This window comes from Aotus nancymaae, unplaced genomic scaffold (assembly GCF_030222135.1).
Source record: "Aotus nancymaae isolate 86718 unplaced genomic scaffold, 86718_ANA_hifiasm-v0.15.2.pri h1tg000003l, whole genome shotgun sequence".
Taxonomy (NCBI): domain Eukaryota; kingdom Metazoa; phylum Chordata; class Mammalia; order Primates; family Aotidae; genus Aotus; species Aotus nancymaae.
Window position 1 is genome coordinate 15,160,421 of NW_026988414.1, and position 20,774 is coordinate 15,181,194.

At 41.9% G+C, this 20,774-nt stretch overlaps 1 protein-coding gene across 3 annotated transcripts in view; it reads left to right on the plus strand.

Moving 5' to 3' along the window:
* The window catches only part of ASTN2 (astrotactin 2), a 976,097-nt gene that overhangs the window by 582,804 nt on the left and 372,519 nt on the right, over positions 1-20,774 (plus strand). For all 3 annotated transcript variants that reach the window (XM_012472754.2, XM_064378516.1, XM_012472755.3), the window contains one exon: positions 18,322-18,488. In XM_012472754.2, coding sequence (XP_012328177.2) covers positions 18,322-18,488 — 167 coding nt within the window. The remainder of the gene's footprint in view (positions 1-18,321; positions 18,489-20,774) is intronic.

Sequence of the window (20,774 nt, forward strand, 5' to 3'; positions counted from 1 at the left end):
GGATACATAATATTCTTCAAGAAGAAGAAACACAGAGAAAGATAGTGAGGGTTGGAGCCTGCAGAGAACAGGTGCTGCTTGCTGGTGCCTAAGTGATTTTCAGATCCAGGTGTAGGCAGAGGTGAAGCAAGGTGGTGGTTTTCATACTATGCCAGGGAGCTCTCCTGGGGTATGCGGGGCAGGCTGTCTCCTCCACTCTGAAGTCCCAGGCCCCCTGGTGGTGCCTGCAGCTGCTGTCCTTCATTACTCAGGACTGTTGATCCCCGTAATCCTTTTTGCATGCCCACCCCTTCCCTCTTTGTCAGCACCAAAGTCCCGCACAAATTGAGCGGCAGCTGAATTGGCATGAGTTGATTAAAACTCCCAGTAATTATGGGCTCTTGATTGGCCTGGTTGTCCAAATCAATGTCGGCAGTAATAGACGGGCTAGCTGGCCTAGTTGACAGATTGAGGCTGAGTGGAGAGAGGGGTGGGGGATTGGGGACTGGCAGAGCCTTTCCCACTCACTCATATGCCGGGATGCACACCAGAGGTCTCCTGGGACAAGGAGAACCAGGCCCACTCCGTTCCTTATCAAAGGGTTGATTCATATTGAAGAATTCAGCAGTCCTTACTCAGCCTGTGTGATCTTCAATAACCTTGCCTGTAAAATGAGTATATTGTATCTTAGCAGTCCTCTGAGTTTTGTGGGGATTAAAAAAGATAGCATACTGGGAAGCATCCAGCTCATGGCAGGTGCATAATAAATATGCATTTCATTTCCTTCCTTGCATCTTTCCCTCCCTCTTCTTCCCAAGATGCTGTACCTAATCTGTACAACCAAGGCTATTCCACAAGCAACCTCTCTGTCCCTAAAGCACCCGAGTCCTCTGATAACCCATCATGGGGCCCTTCCCACAAGGTTCTCAGAATCTCCGTGTTACCCTAGCCAGTCTGAACCACGTGTGACACCACAGACAGGCCACCTCCTTGTGGCTCAGGGAAAAGAGCACCTCATTCAGTCCCATGGTCAGGGGACCTCCAGTGGGGGGCTCAGTCAGCCTCTTGCTTGCTGTATGACCTAAGGCAGCTCACCTGACCTCTCTGAGCTTCAGTTTGCTCATTGGAAAAGTAGGCATGGAAGAAATGCCTACCATTTCCCTGTATGAAGTTCCCTGACATTTCTCCCTGAACGCGTCCTATTTGGAGAAAGTAACGAGGTAACTACAACAGCAGTTAGCATTTTGTGAGCACCTATCAGGTGTCAGGTAGAGGTCAGTTACATGACCTCCCAGGGTCCTCTCAGGGTCCTCTCACAAGCCTAGTGAGGAAGGAGTTACTTTCTCTGGTGTATGAATTGTGGAAACTGAAGTTCAGAAAGGCTAGGGCACACAATGAGGACGTGGCTCAGTCAGACTTCATTCACAGTTGGGTGCATTCTCTGTGACTGACAGTGTACTCTGGGTTTCATATTTATTTAGTCTTATTATTGTCATGTCTCATTTAATCTTTATCACTGCTGGGCATGGTGGCTAGTACCTGTAATCCCAGGACCTTGGGAGGCTGATATGGGAGGATCATTTGGGGCCAGGATTTCAAGACCAGCCTGGACAACATGATAAGACTCCATCTCTACAACAAATAAAAATAAAATAAATAAAATAAAATTAGCCAAGTGTGATGACACATGTCTGTAGTCCCAGCTATTCGAGAGGCTGAGGCAAGAGGATCCTTTGAGCCCAGGATTTCAAGGCTGCAGTGAGCTATGATTGCGTCACTGTCTGCACTCCAGCCTGGGTGACAGAGTAAAACCCTGTCTGTAAGAAATAATAACAATAAATAAAAAGTCTTTACCATAATTTTTGAGGGATACTATTGTTGAAAGGAATACTATTAGTAGGAGGTAATACTGTTATTATACCTGCTCTGGCCATGAGACTTAAAGAAATCAAATACTTACCTAGTTCTTGGAGTTCATAGTCAAGCAGGTTTGGAGGCATCCTTGGGATGTCTTAAAAAAAAATGTTCAGTCAGTTCCAAGGAAGTTCCCCATTTTCCTCTTAAATGCTTCAGAGCTAATATTCCCCTTTTCACAATTCGTAGTTGCTTTGATAAAAACTGAGCCGTTTGCACTGAAAGTCTTCTCTGACTTCCTGCTGTCCAGTGCCTCCACTGAAGGAGACTAAGGCTCAGAGTCCAGTGTTCTCATCTGAAGGCTCTCAGCCAGTTAAAGACCACAGCCAGGCAGAACTGGAATCCAGCAATGTGGAGAGCCATTCACATGCATTTGTCCAGGCTCTGTTAGGGTTTGCCTGCCACCCCTACTTTGAGGATTATTTTATCAGAATCCTTACCTTCCAGAAGGAGAAACTGAGGCTCAGAGAAGCCAAGTGACGAGCTCAAGGTGGCATAGCCAGTAAAAGGCTGGGTCTAAGCCTAGATAGAGCTCTTTCCATTACCCCACCTGCCTTTCAGGCCCAAGTTTGTAGCAAAGAATGAAAGTGCCACACTGATGTCACCCAGGACCCAGGCGGGGCAGGGCCTCTCCTCTGGCATCAGCAGGAAGTCTCCCAGGTTATTTACCATATGATTCACTCAGGCCCTAGGACAAATTGTTCTGTGTTGTAAGTTGGTTGTTTTTCCCTCTCCTCCTCAGAACAGCTGGCCCACCTTCTAGACCTGGGGGTGGGGTGGTAAAACAGCTCATTACAAATTTTGTACTTGGAGCAATTTGCATTCCATAATTAATGAACATTAAAATGCATAATTACAAACAGAAACAAAGAGCTTGGTGATGATGAGAAGTCGAGCTGGGAAGCAGCAAGAGCAGGCTCGTGGTATAGAGGAAGAAGGTGGGGGGAGCCACGCAGGGCTAGCCTGTGGCGGAACCCATGGGAATCCTCCGGGCATCCTCCTGTCCCTCCCTACTAGGTCTCCAAAATCTCAAGGCTCAGAGACTTGAGCTCAGAGTCTTCCTATGAGTCCTCCCCTGAAATGGAGCAGAATGGGGGCTATGAGGCTCTGGAGCTGCATTGACCTGAGTTAGACTCCTGGCTCTCTCACCTACCTACCATACAACCTCAGCACGGGAGCATGCCTCCTTTTTAGGCTGGTCTACCCGCTTTCTCAAGCGCTTGCCCAGACTCCCAGGGCCGGCTTCCCCAGACTACTTTTGTGGACTCTAGGAAAGTGCTTAGAGATAACTGGATTCACTAACTTCAGTAATCTCTTCAAAGTAGCAAACAAAATCGCTTTATTCCTCTGCCAACAACCCTCCTATGCCTTCCAGGTGCACTTAGAATAAACCCTAGGTGCCTGATCATAGTTGAAGTCATGGGTCTTCAACTTTTTTGTATGAAGGATTATATAGTAAATATTTTAGGCTTTGCAGGTCACATGTGGTCTTTTTTTTTTTTTTGTCTCATATTCTTTAAAAAAAATGTAAAAGCCATTTTTAGCTCTAGGGATGTACAAAAACAGGCTTTGGAGGAGTAGACGTATTTTCTCTATTTTTCCAGCTAAATACAACCAAAATCCCTGGATATTCTATATAAAACAAGCATAAGACTGAAAGGTGGAGCATTGCAGACCAGCTGAAGACTTTAAGAACCAAGAAAAGACATGGTAGTCAGTTCCCTGGATTCTCTCTTTGCCTCACGTGTCCCATCCTTGGAGCTAAAGGAGCCTGCAGCTCAGAAATGCCCGTGGGCACACATAAAGAAAAAAACAAAACCAAACAAAATTGCTTTCACTAGCCAAAATACCAGGAAAAGGACAACCTAGCAAGACAGAAAAATGCTAGACAATAACTGCTCTACTCCGGCCAAATACCACAGAAAAGGAAAAAAATTAAATGAACCCACCCCTACCCATGGGAGCAAAGGTTGGATGGGGTGGGGAGCCAGGACTTTAATCTCAGTGAGTTACTGAGCACCCCTACCCGGCTATTCAGCCTCAGTGAAGACCATTTCCTTCCACCCTTAATCCACAGTATTGAAGCACCTTCCCCCTTCCTCCTGAGTTGTTGTCAGGGAAGAACTAGTAGAAAAGCAGGACGCTCACCACGGACCAGCATCCATGGGACCACCTTCCACCCAGCGTGGTTTTAGTGGAGATTAAGTGAAGAACAGTGACTAGGCATACCTACCACTCCCACCCAGGAAGATATCCGTGAAGTCCTAGTGGGGAGGTAAATTCCCACCCTCACCCAGCTGAAAAGAGGGGCCTTTTCTTAGGGAGATCAGAGAAGGCCACATGGAGAACCTGGACTCCTTTATGCCCTTGTCAGTAACAAGGCTACCCACTTCCCCTGCTAGATGAGTGTCAGTAGAAGCCAGAGAAAATAGAAGGTTTGAAGGTCTACCTGGGTGCAGTGGCTCACACTTGTAATCCCAGCTACTCAGGAGGCTGAGGCTGCAGGGTTGCTTAAGCCCAGGAGTTTGAGGCTATAGTGAGCTATGATTGTGCCACTGCACTCCAACCTAGGTAACGAAGTGAGATCCTGTCTCTAAGATAAATAAATACATGTCAAAGAAAAGAGTCAAACTCTGTAAAATAGTTGAAAACATTTATTCTGAGCCAAATATGAGTGACCATGGCCCATGACACAGCCCTCAGGAGGTCCTGAAAACATGTGCCCAGGGAGGTCAGGGCACAGCTTGGTTTTTACATTTTAGAGAAGCAATTGTGGGTGTGGGTTCCCCACTATAAGGATATAGGGATGTTTCGGTTAAGGTAAAGATTGTGGAGACCAAAGTTCCTTTGACATCTTTTAGTAGCCGCCCTTAGAGACAATAGATGACAAATGTTTCCTATTCAGATTTTAGTTAATCTCTTTAGGAAAAGTCTGAAAGAAAAAGATCTAGTTATGTTAATCGACATTCTTTTTTTTTTTTGAGACAAAGTCTCACACTGTTGCCCAGACTGGACTGCTGTGGTGTGGTCTTGGGTCACTGCAACCTTTGTCTCCTGGGTTCAAGCGATTCTCCTGACTCAGCCTCCCGAGTAGCTGGGATTACAGGCGCCTGCCACCAAGCCTGGCGAATTTTTTTGTGTTTTTAGTAGACATAGGGTTTCACCATGTTGGCCAGGCTGGTCTTAAACTCCTGACCTTGCTGTGATCTGCCCACCTTGGCCTCCCAAAGCACTGGGATTACAGGCATGAGCCACAGCACCCTGCAGATATTCTTTACAGATGCAAGTTTTTCCCTACATAGAATGGCTTTTCGGGACCATTTCAAAATATAGCAAAGAAACATGTGTTGAGGTAAAATATTTTGCTTTTCTTCCTTGTCTCGTAGTGTTACGCCAGAGCCAGGTCGGAAAGTAAGTCACAATATATAGGATTAAATAAACCCATCTGATAAGAATTTATGATTTGTAGGGCATGACTCCCCAGACCTCTCAGATGGTAATTTGGGCAAGATAAAAAAAAATCAGAATTGAGTTGTTGGTCCTCATAAATAAGATCTGGAGTTGAAACATAATAATAGAATGTAATGCCAAAAATGTTCAGGTCACATTAAATGTAAATAATTAATTTTGTTTTAGAAAATATTTTTTTTTTCTTTTTTTTTTTTTTTAGAGATGGAGTCTTGCTCTGTTGCCAGGCTGGAATGCAGTGGCGTGATATCGGCTCATTGCAACCGCCGACTCCCTGGCTCAAGTGATTCTTCTGCCTCAGCCTTCCGAGTAGCTGGGATTACAGGCATGTGCCAGCGCGCCCAGCTAATTTTTGTATTTTCAGTAGAGGCAGGGTTTCACCATGTTGGCCAGGATGGTTTCGATCTCCTGACCTCATGATCCACCCACCTTGGCCTCCCAAAGTGCTGGGATTACAGGCGTTAGCCACCACGCCCAGCCTATTTCTTATTTTTTTTGAAACAGGGTCTTGCTCTTTTGTCTAGTCTGGAGTGCAGTGGCACAACCACAGCTCACCACAGCCTCGACTTCTTAGGCTCAAGCCACCTTCTCACCTCAGCATCCCAAGTAGCTGGGACTACAGGCACTTGCCACTATGCTCAGATAATTTTTAAATTTTTTTGTAAAGATAGTGTCTCACTATGTTGCCCAGGCCAGTCTCAGTAATCATCCTGCCTCAGCCTCCCAATATGCTGGGATTACGGGCATAAGCTACTGTGCCCAGTCGCAAATAGTTTAAATACAAAAATTAAAAGGCATAAATTAGTGGAATGGGTTTAAAAGCATGACCTAGTTATATGCTGTCTGCAAGAAATTAACATTACATATAATGATATAGACAGATTGAAAGCAAATGGATGGAAAAAGACACAAAGAAATCAAACAAAAATGAGAGTAGCTTTATTAACAACAGATAAAGTAGGCCTTCCAAATAATTATCACAGAGGAACATCAAATAGTGATAAAAGATCATTTACCAAGAAGACATAGAATCCTAAATGTTTATGCATCAAACAGCAACTGTGAAATGTGTGAAGTAAAATCTAACAGAACTGAAAGAAAAAATAGACAATTTCACAATGATGGTTGGATACTTCAATACCCCTTTCCAAAACTGATAAAGAACTAGACAGGAGTTTAGCAACAATATAAAGGACTCAATAACACCATCAACAAAAAAGATCTAGTTAACATTTATAGAACCCCATGCCCAATAAAAATAGAATATATATTATTTTCAAGTGCCTATAGTACACATACCAAGACAAGACTATATTCTGGGCCATAAAAAAGGCCTCAGCAAATGTTAACATTCAAATTGTACAGAGTGTGTTCTCTGAGCATAATAGAATCAAACAAGAAAGAATAACAGAGCAGTAACAGCTGCCTTTGGCAGCGATGGTATGGACTGCTGTAGCAAAATAACATAAATTGGGTGGTTTGAACAACAGATTTATTTCTAACAGTTCTGGAGGTTGAAGTCTAAGATTGAGGTGTTGGCTAATTTGGTTTTTTGGTAAAATTCTCTTTTCCTTGCTGGTCTTCTTTCTGTGTCCTCATATGTTGGAGAGGGAGGGAGCTCTGGTCTCCCATCCTCTTCTTGTAAGGTACTAATCCCATTTATAAGGGCTTAACTCTTATGACCTAATCCTTTTCCCAAGGCTTCAGCTGCAAATATCATCACTTTGCAGGTTGGTTAGGATTTCAACCTACAAATTTTGCGGGGGACATAACACCTTCAGCCCATAACAGAGATAACAGAAAAATATTTAAATACTTAGAAAGTAAACAGCGCATTTCTGAATAGTCAATGGGTCAAAGAGGAGGTCTCAAGGGAAATTAAAAATGCACTGAACTCGATGAAATAAAAATATAATATATGGAAGTGTGTGGGGGACACGGCTGAAGCCATGATTCATCCTTTTTTTGTAACGTATCTGTTTCTTTATATTCAATGAGAAGGAAATGTATATCCCTAAGTGCATACATTAGAAAAGAAGAAGTTTCAAATCAATAATCTAGACTCCCACCTCAGGAACCTAGAAAAAAAAAAGAGCAAAATAAATCCAAAGGACGCCAAAGGAAGGAAATCAATGTGATAGAAAACAGAAAAGTCAATGAAACGAAAAACTGATTATTTGAAAATGACAATAAAACTGAACAAAAGCAAGATTAAAAAGGATGAGAGAAAACATAAATTACCAATATCTGAAATAGGTGATATCACTGCAGACCCTTTGTAAATCAAAAGGATAGTAAGGGAATGCTACAAATAATTTGACACATATAAACTTGACAAGTTAGATGAAATAGACCAATTTCTTAAAAGCACAAACCACCACAACTTACCATTATGATATGGATAATTTGGAAAGCCCTATAACTATTAAGGAAATTTATTTTTTCACTTTAATCTCCTCCTCCCCTCAGCTCCAAATCCCTGGTCCTACATAGTTTCACTGGAGAAATATACCAAATGTTTAAAGAAGAATTCACATCAATTCTAAAAAAAAAAACAAAAACTCCCAGAAAATTAAGAGAGAATACTTCCCAAATCATTTTAAGATAGTAGCATTATCTTGATACTAAAAACAGACAAAGATAGTTCAGAAACAGAAAACTACAAAGACCAATAGCCCTCATGCATATACCATAGTTAAAAAATCCTTAACAAAATATTAACAAATAGGATTCAGCAATACATAAAAGATAAGTATACACAGTGACCAAGTGAGGTTTATTACAGGGATGCAAGACTGGTTTCCTATTTGAAAATCTATCAGTATATTATAATAACAGACAGAAGAAGAAAAATCACACCATCATTTCAATGGATATAAGAAAAGCATTTGACAAAATTCCACACCCAAAATGATTTTTAAAACTTTCAAAAAAATAAGCATAGAGGAGAACTTGATGAAGAGCATCAATAAAAGAGCTACTGCTGACATATTTATGGTAAAAGAGTGAGTGCTTTCTCTAAAAGGTCAGAGACAAGAAAAGGAGATTCACTCTACCCCTTGTTATTCAACATCACGTGGGAAGTCCTAGCCAGTGCAATAAGGGGGAAAAAAACCTAAAAAGGAACAAGTCATTCAGATTAGAAAGGAATAAATAAGACTATAAGACTGACCCGTTGGCAGATCACATGATTTTTTTTTTTTTTTTTTTACATAGAAAATCTCAGGGAATCTACAAAATAAATTTATAGAAGTAATTAGTAAGTTTAGCAAGGTCTCAGAATACAAGAAAAATATACACCATGAATTGTATTCTCATATACCTGCAATAAACATGAATCTTTGAAATAAAAAAAATATAACACCATTGGCAATTTCTAAAAAGTAATGAAATATTCAGATGTGAATCTGACAAAATGTATAAAAAATACAGTATCATTTGTAATCCCTAAAAAGTAATGAAATGCTCAGATGGAAATCTGACAAAATATGCATGGGCCATGTTTAGCTTTCGCAAAACTTTAAAATGCTGGTGAAAGAAATCAAAGAAGATCTAATCACATGGAAAGACATAGTGCATTCGTGAATTGGATGGCACAACATAGTAAAGATGCCCACATGCCTCGAATTGATGGAAAGGTTTAATATAATTCCTATCAAAACCTCAGCATGATTTTTATAAGTATTGACAAGATTTTTCTGAAATGTAGATGAAAGGCGAAGAACTATAATGGCCAAAACGTCTTTTGAAAAAGAAGAATAAAGTGGAAGAAGTCTGTCTACCCTATTTTTAGGCTAAATATATGCTTCTTTCACCCCATCCTCATTAACTTTTTATCACATTATACTTTTGTCTTTCTTCATAATATTTTTCTACTCTATGAAATAATTTTGTGTTTACTTGTTAACTATTTGTCTCTTCTCTAGAATGTCAATTCTATGAGAGAAAAGTCTTGTCCTTCTTGTTTACTTCTGCACTTCCAGCACCTGAAACATTTGCTTGGCACTGAGTAGGTAGGTGTTTGGTGAATATTTGTTAAATGATCTAAAGAAGGACTTAAACATATGGAAAAGAAAAAAAAATCAGCTAATAGTTTAAATTACCTTGATTTATTTATTTATGTTTTTTATTTTTATGTATTTAGGGGGTATGAGCAGGTTTCTTTCATGCATACATTGTGTAGTGGTGAAGTCTGAACTTTTATTGCACCCAATCAGTATTTTGTCAACCCTCACACACCTCCCATGCTTCCGTCCTCCTTTTTTTAGTCTCCAGTGTCTGTCATTGCACTCTGTATGTGCAGGTATACCCACTGTTTAGCTCTCACTTATAAGTGAGAACCTGTCACATTTGACTTTCTGTTTCTGAATTATTTCACTTACGATAACGGCCTCCAGTTCTTTACGTGTTGCTGCAAAAGACATGTTTTCATTCTGTTTTATGCTGGAGTAGTATTCCATGGTGTGTCTGTGTGTGGGTGGGAAGAAGGGAGGGGCAGGTGTGTATACCACATTTTCTTTATTTAATCAACTCTTGATAGACAGTCAAGTTAATTCCATATTTAAGCTATGATGAAATAGCACCCCTATGTTATTATTGTTTCAATAAACACATGAGTGCCAGTATCTTTCTTTTTTGTTGTTTTTTAAAACAGGGTCTCACTTTGTCACCCAGGCTGAAGTGCAGTAGCACGATCTTGGCTCACTAAAACTTCTGTCTCCCAGGTCCAAGGGATTATCCCACCTCAACCTCCCAACTAGCTGGAAGTACAGGCAGGCACCACCACGCCTGGCTAATTTTTGTTGAGACAGGGTTTTACCATGTTGGCCAGGCTGGTCTCAAACTCCTGGCCTCAAGTGATCCACGGGCCTACGCCTCCCAAAGTGCTGGGATTACAGGCGTCAGCCACCTCCACCAGCCTGATAAAATGATTTCTTTCTCTTTGAGTTTATACCCAATAGTGGGATTGCTGGATTGAATGGTAGTTCTATTTTTAGTTTTTTGAAAAACCTCCATACTGTTTTCCATAAAGGTTGTACTAATTTCCATTTCCACCAACAGTTTGTAAGTGTTCCCTTTTCTCCACAGCCTCACCAGCATCTGTTGTTTTTTGGCTTTTTAATAATAGCCATTCTGACTGGTGTGTGGTGGTATCTCACTGTGGTTTTAATTTGCATCTCTCTGCTGATTAGTGATGTGGAACGTTTTTTCATATTTTTGTTGGTCACTTGTATGTCTTCTTTTGAGAAGTGTCTGCTTGTCTTTCGCCCACTTTTTAATAGGGTTATTTGTTTTTGCTTGTTGAATTCTTTAAGTTCCTTATGGATTCTGGATATTTGACCTTCATCAGGTGCACAATTTGTGAATATTTTCTCCCATTCTGTAGGTTGTCTATTTACTCTGTTGATAATTTCTTTTGCTATGTAGAAACTCTTTAGTTTAATTAGATCTGAGAACTTAGTCACAAATTCTTTCCCAAGGCCAATGTCTAGAATGATGTTTTCTAGGTTTTCTTCTAGGATTTTTATGGTTTCAGGTATTAATCCATTTTGAGTTTTAAAAAATATATATATGGGAAGAAATATGAGTCAAGTTTCATTCTTCTGCACATGGCTATCGATTTTTTTCAGTACCATTTATTGACTAGTGATATGACTTGGACTTGTGTTCCCACCCAAATTTTATGTTGAATTGTAATCCCCAATACTGGAGGAGGGGCTTGGTAGGAGGTGATTGTATCATGGCGGCTGATTTTCCCCTTGCTGTTCTCGAGATAGTGAGTTCTCATGAGATCTGGTTGTTTGAAAGTGTACAGCACCTCTCATTTTTGCTCTCTTCCTCCTGCTCCAGCCATGTGAAGATGTGCCTCTTACCCCTTCACCTTCCTGCAGGATTTTAAATTTCCTGAGACCTCCACAGCCATGCTTCCTGTACAGCCTCTGGAACCATGAGCCAATTAAACCTCTTTTATTTATAAATTACCCAGTCTCGGGTATTTCTTTATAGCAGTGTGATAATGAACTAATACAACTGGGGTATCATTTCACCAGCGTATATTTTTGTTGACTTTGTCAACTATCATTTGGTTATAGGTATTTGGCTTTATTTCTGGGTTCTTCATTCTCTTCCACTGATCTATGTGCCTATTTTTTTAATACCAATCCCATGGTTTTGTGGTTACTACACTTTGTACTATAATTTGAAGTCAGATAATGTGATGTTTCTAGCTTCATTCATTTTGCTTGACATTGCTTTATTTGGGTTCCCTTGTTGTTCCATATACATTTTAGGATTTTTTTCTAATGCTTTGAAAAATGATGTTGGTAATTTGATAGGGATTACATTGAATCTGTAGATTGCTTTGGGCAATATAATCCCTTTACCAATATTGATTATCCAATCCATGAGCATGGGCTGTTTCTCCATGTATTTATGTCATCTACAATTTATTTCATCAGTGTTATAATTTTTATAGATATCTTTCACCTCCTTGTTAAATACATTCTTGGGTTATTTTATTTTTATAGCTATTTATAAATGGATTGCTTTCTTAATTTTGTTCTCAGCTAGATTGGTATTGGTGTATGGAAATGCTACTGATTTATGCATTTTGTTACTCTTGAAACTTGATAGAGTCTCTAGAGTTTTTTTTAGATATAAGACAATACTATCAGCAAACAGGGATAATTTGACTTCTTCTTTTCCAACTTGGATAACTTTTATTTTCTCTCTGTCCTGACTTCTCTGGTGAGGACTTCCAGTGTTACGTTGAATAAGAGTGGTGAAAGGGGACATCTTTGTCATGTTCTAGTTCTTAGAGGGATTGCTTTCAACTCTTCCCCAATAAGATATTGGCTGTAGGTCATGGCCTTTACTATGTTGAGGTGTGTATCTTCTATGCTTACTCTGCTGAGGATTTTTTTTTAATCATTAAAGGATGTTGAATTTTGTTGAATGCTTTTTCTGCATCTATGGAGATTATCATATGGCTTTTGTCCTGAATTCTGTTTACATGATGTATCATAAACAGAAATGTTTCAGAAATCAATATGTTTATTGATTTATGTAGTCGAATCTTCATTACATCACAGGGATAAATTCCACTTGATCATGGTGTAGTGTCTTTCTGATGTACTGTTGGAGTTGATTTGCTAGTATTTTGTTAAGTAAAATACTAACATCTATATTCATCAGGGATATTAGTGTGTAGTTTTCTTTTTTATTGTTGTTATTTCCTTGTATGGTTTTGGTATCAGGGTGATACGGCCTCATAGAATGAGTAAGAGAATTTCCTCTTCTTCATTTTTTTGGAATTGTTTCAGGAAGATTAGTATTAGTTCTCTTTGGATGTTTGGTAGAAGTCGGTTGTGAATTCATCTGGTCCTTGGCTTTTTCTGTGTTGTTGAGAGATTTATTATTATTATTATTATTGATTCAATCTCACTACTCATTATTGGCCTGTTCAGGAGTTCTATTTTTTTCTGTTTCCATATCCTTAGGTTTTTTATGTTGTCAAGAATATATTCTTTCTTTTTTCTTGTGAACATATAGTTCTTCATAATGGTCTCTGATGATCTTTTGTATTTCTGTGGCATCAGTTGTAGTGTCTCTTTTTATAGTTCTGATTATATTTATTTTAGTTTTCTCTCTCTTTTTGCTAGTGGCTTATCAATTTTGTTTATAATTTCAAAGAATCTTTTTTTTTTCATTTCATTGATGATTTGCATTGTTTTTTGGGTCTATTTCATTTATTTCTGCTCTGATCTGTTCTATCTTTTCTCCTGCTTACTTTGGATGTGGTTTGTTCTTGTATTTCTAGTTCTTTTTTTGTTTGTTTGTTTGTTTGTTTGTTTTGAGATGGAGTCTCACTCTGTCACCTGGCTGGAGTACAGTGGCGCAGTGCAATCTTGCCTCACTGCAACCTCTGCCTCCCAGGTGCAAGCAATTCTCCTGCCTCAGCCTCCTGAGTTGCTGGGACTACAGGCATGCACCACCATGCCCAGCTAATCTTTGTATTTTTAGTAAAGACAGTGTTTCACCATGTTGCCCAGAATGGTCTCAATCTCTTGACCTCGTGATCCACTGGCCTCGCCCTCCCAAAGTGCTGGGCTTACAAACATGAGCCACCGCGCCTGGCGGATTTCTAGTTCTTTCAGGTGTGATGTTAGATTGTTAATTTGTGATAATTTTTTGATATAAGAATTTAATGCTATAAACTTTCCTCTTAGCACTAATTTTGCTGTACAGTACACATTTTGAGATACCGTGTTCTCATTATCATGCAATTGTTAGTGGAGGTTGTGGTGAAGTTAAGCTGGGACCTTGAACACAAAGTGAGCCAGTCTTCATCCCCTGATGGTGGCAGCAGTGGGGTGTGTGTGCCTATTTTTAGGCCCCAAAGTAGCTTACACTGGCTTCAGTGTTAATAGGTTTTTGAGGGCTGATTCATGGGCCATCAGTTGGCTTGCTTGGGAGCCAGTAGTGGGAGCAGTGGGCCCGATGTGTGGGTAGATTTTGGGTTCCTGGGAAGCTGCTGTAGTGTGTCTGATGGCAGTAGTGGTGGTCGAGCAACCCACAAGGACCCAAGCAACCGGTGTTGGTCTTTTGGGAGCTGTGATGGGTTGGGCGGACTAGTTCCCAGTCTTACAGCCACCCATAGCAGGGTGGTGGGTATTGTCCTGAGTGTGCTTAGGAGACTGTGATCTACCCTCTCCCTCTCCCAGCAGGCTGGTGGCTGCAGCCATGCTACCTTAAACTCGGCCCCAAGGGTGGGGCATAGTCCAGCATTAAATGCTCAGAATGATGTCAGCTGTGAACTTGTGACCAGAAAGGATGGGGTCCTTCTCAAGTGAGCCACATGAGCAAAAAGCTGTGGTGTGTACCACTTGAGTCTTGGTCTCACAGCAGCCCCTTGCAGGGCATAGGGTAGCCTGGTCTCCCTGTCCCTCCTTGGTTGGGTGGTAGCTGCAACCACATAACCCAAACTCACACCAGTGGTAGAATGCAGCTCAGCATTAAACTTTCAAAATGGTGCTTTGGGCCTGATACCGGAGAAGGCAGAGTCTATCCCAGGCAAGCAATGTGGTTAAGAAGCCATGGGGGGCCGGGCGCGGTGGCTCACGCCTGTAATCCCAGCACTTTGGGAGGCCGAGGTGGGTGGATCACGAGGTCAAGAGATCGAGATCATCCTGGTCAACATGGTGAAATCCCGTCTCTACTAATACAAAAAATTAGCTGGGCATGGTGGCACGTGCCTGTAATCCCAGCTACTCAGGAGGCCGAGGCAGGAGAATTGCCTGAACCCAGGAGGCGGAGGTTGCGGTGAACCGAGATTGCGCCATTGCACTCCAGCCTGGGTAACAAGAGCGAAACTCCATCTCAAAAAAAAAAAAGAAAAGAAAAGAAAAAAAGAAAGAAAACTAGATGTCAGTCAGTAAATGACAGGATCTCTTAAAACTAGATGTCAGTCAGGCGCGGTGGCTCACTCCTATAATCCCAGCAGTTTGGGAGGCTGAGGTGGGTGGATCACCTAAGATCGGGAGTTCGAGACCAGACTGACCAACATGGTGAAACCCCATCTTTAAAAATAAAAATAAAATAAAATAAACCCCAAAAAACAAACAAACAAAAACTAGAGGTCAGTCAGTCAGTAAATGACAGGGCAGTGAAGTGGCTTGCCCATTAGGCAGTTAATAGCAACAGAGTTGGGAAATCTGAGAAGCCCTGCCTCTGTCACCACCAAATTGTGTACCCTCTCCTCAGCTTCCTTCTCTGCAAAATGGGAACCATGACAGCACCTACCTTGTCTGCTGCAAGAAATTACCACAAACTAGGTAGTTTAAAATAATTATTAAGAGGCCAGGAGCAGTGGCTCATGCCTGTAATCCCAGCATTTTGGGAGGCCAAGGCGGAGGCATCACTTGAGGTCAGGAGTTCGAGACCAGCCTGACCAACATGGAGAAACCCATCTCTACTAAAAATACAAAATTAGCCGGGCATGGTGGTGCATGCCTGTAATCCCAGCTACTTGGGAGGCTCAGGCAGAAGAATCACTTGAACCCAGGAGGCAGAGGTTGCAGTGAGCCGAGATTCCACCATTGCACTCCAGCCTGGGCAACAAGAGTAAAACTTCATCTCAAAGAAAAAAAAAAAAAAGGATAATTATTAAGAAATGTATTCTCTCCCAGTACTGGAGGCCAGAAATCCAAAATCAAGATGCTGGTGGTTTGATTTGATTGATTTCTGGTGGTGCTGCTGCTGGAGGCTCTAGAGGAGAATATGTCCGGCCTCTTTCAGATTGTGGTGGCCACAGCATTGTTTGTGGCCACATCGCACCGATCTCTGTACCACCCCCACATTGCCTTCTCCACGGTGTGTGTAATTTCTTTCTGCCTCTCTCTCATGAGAACATTTGTGATGGCTTTTAGGCCAACCTGGAAAACCCAGGAGGGTGTCCCCAAGAGTTCTGACACAATCACATCTGCATAACCTTGACCATAGAAAGTCACATTCACAGATTCCAAGTTCTAGGGTTTAGGACAGAGACGTGTCTTTGGGATCCATCATCAGCCTACCACTCTACCTCGTGTATTTGCTATAGGGGTAGATAAGGTAAAGCAGGTAAAGTGCTTAGATAAAATCTGGAGTTTAGTGAATTTTGTAAGGTTTGTTTTCACCGAGTTTAAAATGAAGAAACTGAGGCCAGCACAAGAAGATCCAATACAAAGGGTTTATTCAGGCTCCCAGGTCAGGTTCTGCAGTCCGACAGGAGGGGCCGGAGAAGCGGCCAGAGAAGTCACATGGACTCCTCTTAGACATGGTTTTTTATAGGGAGTGAAGGAGCTTGATTGGTTGTGGGAGAGCAGGGTGTGGGCAAAGCAGGACTACTATTGGGTAGGGTTACAAGCCTTTGTTTGAAGGCCAGGCTGTGCGAGAAGGGGAGAAGGGAACATGTCCGAGCATGTCCGAGCATGTCCAAGCTTGTCTGAGCATATCCGAGCTTCCGGAAAAAAGAGGAGGTGGGGTATGCATCCTAGCTCCCGGCGAGGCAACCGGCCTTACAGTGAACATGTTTGAAAAACAAATGTGGTAGAGAACAGTGGGAGATGGGGAGAACTGAGACTTGTACCCTGCCTAGCTGTCTCCTGTTACCTGGTAAGAAGGTCAGTCATTCTTTTCAGCACCCTCCGTGAGTCTACAAACAGACTGAAGCCAGGCTCCAGTACCCACAAATGACTCCAAATGACCCTGTGACCACGTGCCCTCCTATCTGACAGTGAATGTTCAGAGACAAACAGGGGCTTCCTCTGAGCTTGTATTAATATTTCCATGTGACCACTTCACTCACATGGAAAATTGATTTTTCTTTTTAAGCACAAAATGCAGCAGTTTTATGACCTTTCTGCAGCTTGACAAAGGCCATTTATAACCTACTTTCTCCGTCACTCTTCCTGGTGCCAGTCTCAAATGTCATGAAGAACTCTCTCATGCATTTGTAATTACAAATTCTTCTTAGGAGAAATTTAATTTCCAAGAGAGCTGACCTTTTTTTGTTATTGTGGTTTTTGTAAATTAATTTTTGTATGTATGTTTTATTATTGGTGTTGTTTAGGACGACGGCATGGGGAGGGGAGCAGGGAATTGGCTGGTAGTGGGGGCACGGTGGGAAGGCATTTTAATCAGTGATGTCCACTGATGGATGAGGAAGACTGGGCTCTGGGTGTTAATCTTTGTGGACAAGAAATGCCAGCAGGAGGACTGAAATAAAAACCTAGTGCCTCATTTCCTCTTCTGAAGTCAGGAGTGCTGAAACTACTTCTCCCTCAGCTCGGATGGAGGAGATGAGCTCAGCCTCATCAAATGACGGAAAACTAAATTAAATCAATAGCCAACTGTCTCCACAGTATATGATTTTCCACTGAAGGAGCACATAGCAGGTGCCAGACACACTGACAAGAGCATTCTAGCTGAGGCCATTGAAGGTTGGACTCCTTGGAGTTTACTTAGGGACCAGAGGGCTATGGGAAGGGCTGTGCATATGGCCAAGCAGAGCACTTGAAGTTGTCTATAAAGGGAGGACCTGGGTTATCGTTTTAAGGCAGATTAACATGTTTTAAGATTCATTTACTTATTTAGGCTGGAGAGTGATGCTATGTAGAAATACCACTCTGTTGGCCATTTGGAGGCTGGTTTTGAGAAGGCCTGACTGGAGTCCGGCAGACTGGTTAGGAGCCCTTTCCGTGGTGGTGTGAATATGCAGGAATCTCACTTAGGGCTCTGGGGACAAGGGTGGAGAAGAAGAGACATATTCAAGACAGGAAGGAAAGTAATTCACATTTTATGAGTACCAAATTATGTGCCAAATGCTGAAGTAAGGTATGTGCCCTCATGATCCACCTTTAGCTTTGCAACAAATCTGTAGTTGTAGATGTGTCCATTGATTAGATGAGAACATTGAGGCTCAGAGATAGCAAGTAACTTCTCTGGGTCACATAGTGAGAAGAGGAAAAGCTGAAAATTAAACTTATCCTGGTAGAGGCTTTTAAATATATGGCTGGCAGCCTCCCTATGTGACCTTTCTAGCAGCAGACCCTGTAGGGCAGTAGCAATAGAAACCATAATGAAGAGGGCTCCAGCAACGTCAGTGTTAATAGCAGCTGACATTGCTGCACCGTTGCCATGTGAGCCAGTGTTCTCCACACTTTGCTGACTTTATCATCCTTCATTCTCACAATGCCATAAGCAGGTAGTCACAAAAGTCCCATTTTACAGGTGGGCACACCGAGGTTCAGAGAAGTAAAGGGATGTGTGGAACTTGTCACACAGCTATTAATTGACCAAAGGAGACAAATACCTCTCTGTCAGTACCCGACATATGTCTCTTCCAGGAGGGAGGAGGGGGCGTGATGGGGCCCACAACCTCCCAAGCCATAACCACCCTGTTGCCCTCTCTCTGAGCAGTGCCCCGAGGAGCTGAAACCCATGAAGGATGGCTCCGGCTGCTATGATCACTCCAAAGGAATTGACTGCTCTGACGGTTTTAATGGCGGCTGCGAGCAGCTGTGCCTGCAGCAGACGCTGCCTCTGCCCTACGATGCCACTTCGAGCACCATCTTCATGTTCTGCGGGTGAGTGTCTGTCCCCAAGGCCCAGGTGCCCCGTTTATAGGAGTGAGGGATGCATGGGAAAATGGTCAGACACTACCGCCCAGCAAGGCTGAACCTTGACCTTCAATGAAATGGCCTTTCTGCCTCTCCTGTTTTAGTCCAAGCGCCCAAAGCCAAAAGTATAACCTTTTGTTGGGTGGGTTAAAAAAAAATGAGAAAAATAAATATGGGGTTAATAAATATAATAAATAGAACGCATGCCGAGGCCTCACCCTAGTGTCAGGAGCTTTCTCGTACTGAAGCCTCCTGCCCTTCTGCATCTACCCACGTGGGCCTAGTCAGTGCAGTTTGGAGACAAAAGCAGACATCTTGAAGATGTTCACAAAGGCTTCAGGTGTGGTGCACGGAAGCACAGGCTAAGGCCAGCCTTCAAACTCGGTTTCAGCAGGAATGTAACAATGTGAGTGTAGTGTTCAGGCTTTCTGTGCCCTAGTGTCCATATCTGTAAGGACAATTAACTGGAGGAGGGGAGGGGTGAAGGAAACAATGCCAGTAAAGCTTATAGGACAGCTCTGGCTCTCGAAGGACTCAAACTAAGTTTTGAAATAAGTATGAGGCTGAAAGAGGCACACACTGGGACCAATTTGCTAAGTGACCTCCGACAAGTCCTATTCTCTCTCTGGGCCACGGTTTGACCATCTGTGAAAAGAGATCTTTGGGGAAGGATGGCTGATGTTTCTTCCAATTTACCTTGCTTTCATTTCAGTTACCTCTGCCTTTGACAGCACTTAGCATAGCGTTTGGTCCTCAGTAATCACTCGAGAAAATAGACCTTTTTCTTCTCCTCTTCATTTCCTTTCTGATTATGTCTTAGTGTTCGAGTACTTGCTCATCTTTTGACATTCTGTGACTCAGAAAAATAATCTCGTACTTGTGGGAGAAGTACGTTCAATGCTCTCTTCTCTAAGACAGAAAAGCAGAACAGGATTATTTGACAACCTTTTTAGCCCTGTGTTTCACAAATAGGGGGTGAGCGTGGGCATGGGTTTAATTCTAGTTTACCAGAAAAAATTAATTTAACTTGCATGATTCTGGTGCATAGAGTACAGTTTTTCTTCGAGGGCTTGTTTCAGGGTCTCCTTTCCTGCCCTAGTTGCCCCTAGGGCTGTAGGTGCCTTTGTGCAGGTGTAGAAGCAGCTCACTGGTGGCCCTAGATATGTATCAGTAAAATAAATAAGAAATAAATTAGGATATACAGACCTGAATTTATAGCGGTCTCTCCTCAGCTTAAGTGGCTGCAGGGCAGTGTTGAGTAAATTATGTATGGCTTTAGATCTGCAGGCTGCATACAGAATCAGCCATGTTCTTGTCACTGTTACTTTTCTCTGTGTGTGTTTGGGGTGGGGTGGGGGGTGTTCTTCTATGGCAAATGACAACAGTAACAGCAGCAGGAGCAGCAATAATGGATTTTGACATCGGAAACTGTTACCACCTTCCATCCACAGCACACTACAGGGAACCATGGATTCAAAAGCCACGAATTCTAATCCCAGCTCTACCACTCTCTCTTAGGCATAAGGCAAGCCTTTCAGGACCCCTGACCTTCTGTTTTCTCACCTGTAAAATTTTAATAGCTAGCTTAATATAATGTTATTTGTGAAGAATGCAAAGCATTTCACATTTGTTACCCTCTGAAGGTTAAGAAACATGCCCAGGGTCATATGACTAGTGATGCGGCTCAACACCTACTTGCTGTGTGACCTTGAACAAGTTAATTACTATCTCTGTGCCTTGGTTTTCTCATCTGTAAAATAGGGATAATAGTTGTATCAGTCTATAGAGATGTTATAAAGGCTAAATATATTACCATTTACATTAATATTTCTGACATGCTTCGGAACAATGTCCTGCCCAGAGTTAGCATTGTATGTGTTTGTTAAATAAATTAACTTAAATGATTCTAATAACATTTGCTAGTGACCTGATGCACTAGACAGGACTAACCTATTAATATATTGTGGAAGGATTGTGAAAGTCTGAAAGAAGAATGAACGGGTAAGAGTGTGTTGTGAGCTGTTAAAACCCATCCAAATGGTAACAGGACAAAAAATAAAGTAAAACCCAGGTATGCTAAAGCCAACTGCAGTTTCAACAGGATTTGGAAACTGTCTATTAGAAATGCAAATGAGAAGTTACCACACTTGTTAGAAGCACTGTAAACAATGAAAGCTATTAGCAGGTACTTGTGATAGAGATGGTCCAGAGAGAAGTGGGATACTATTGAATTAAGCAGGGAAAACAAAATTA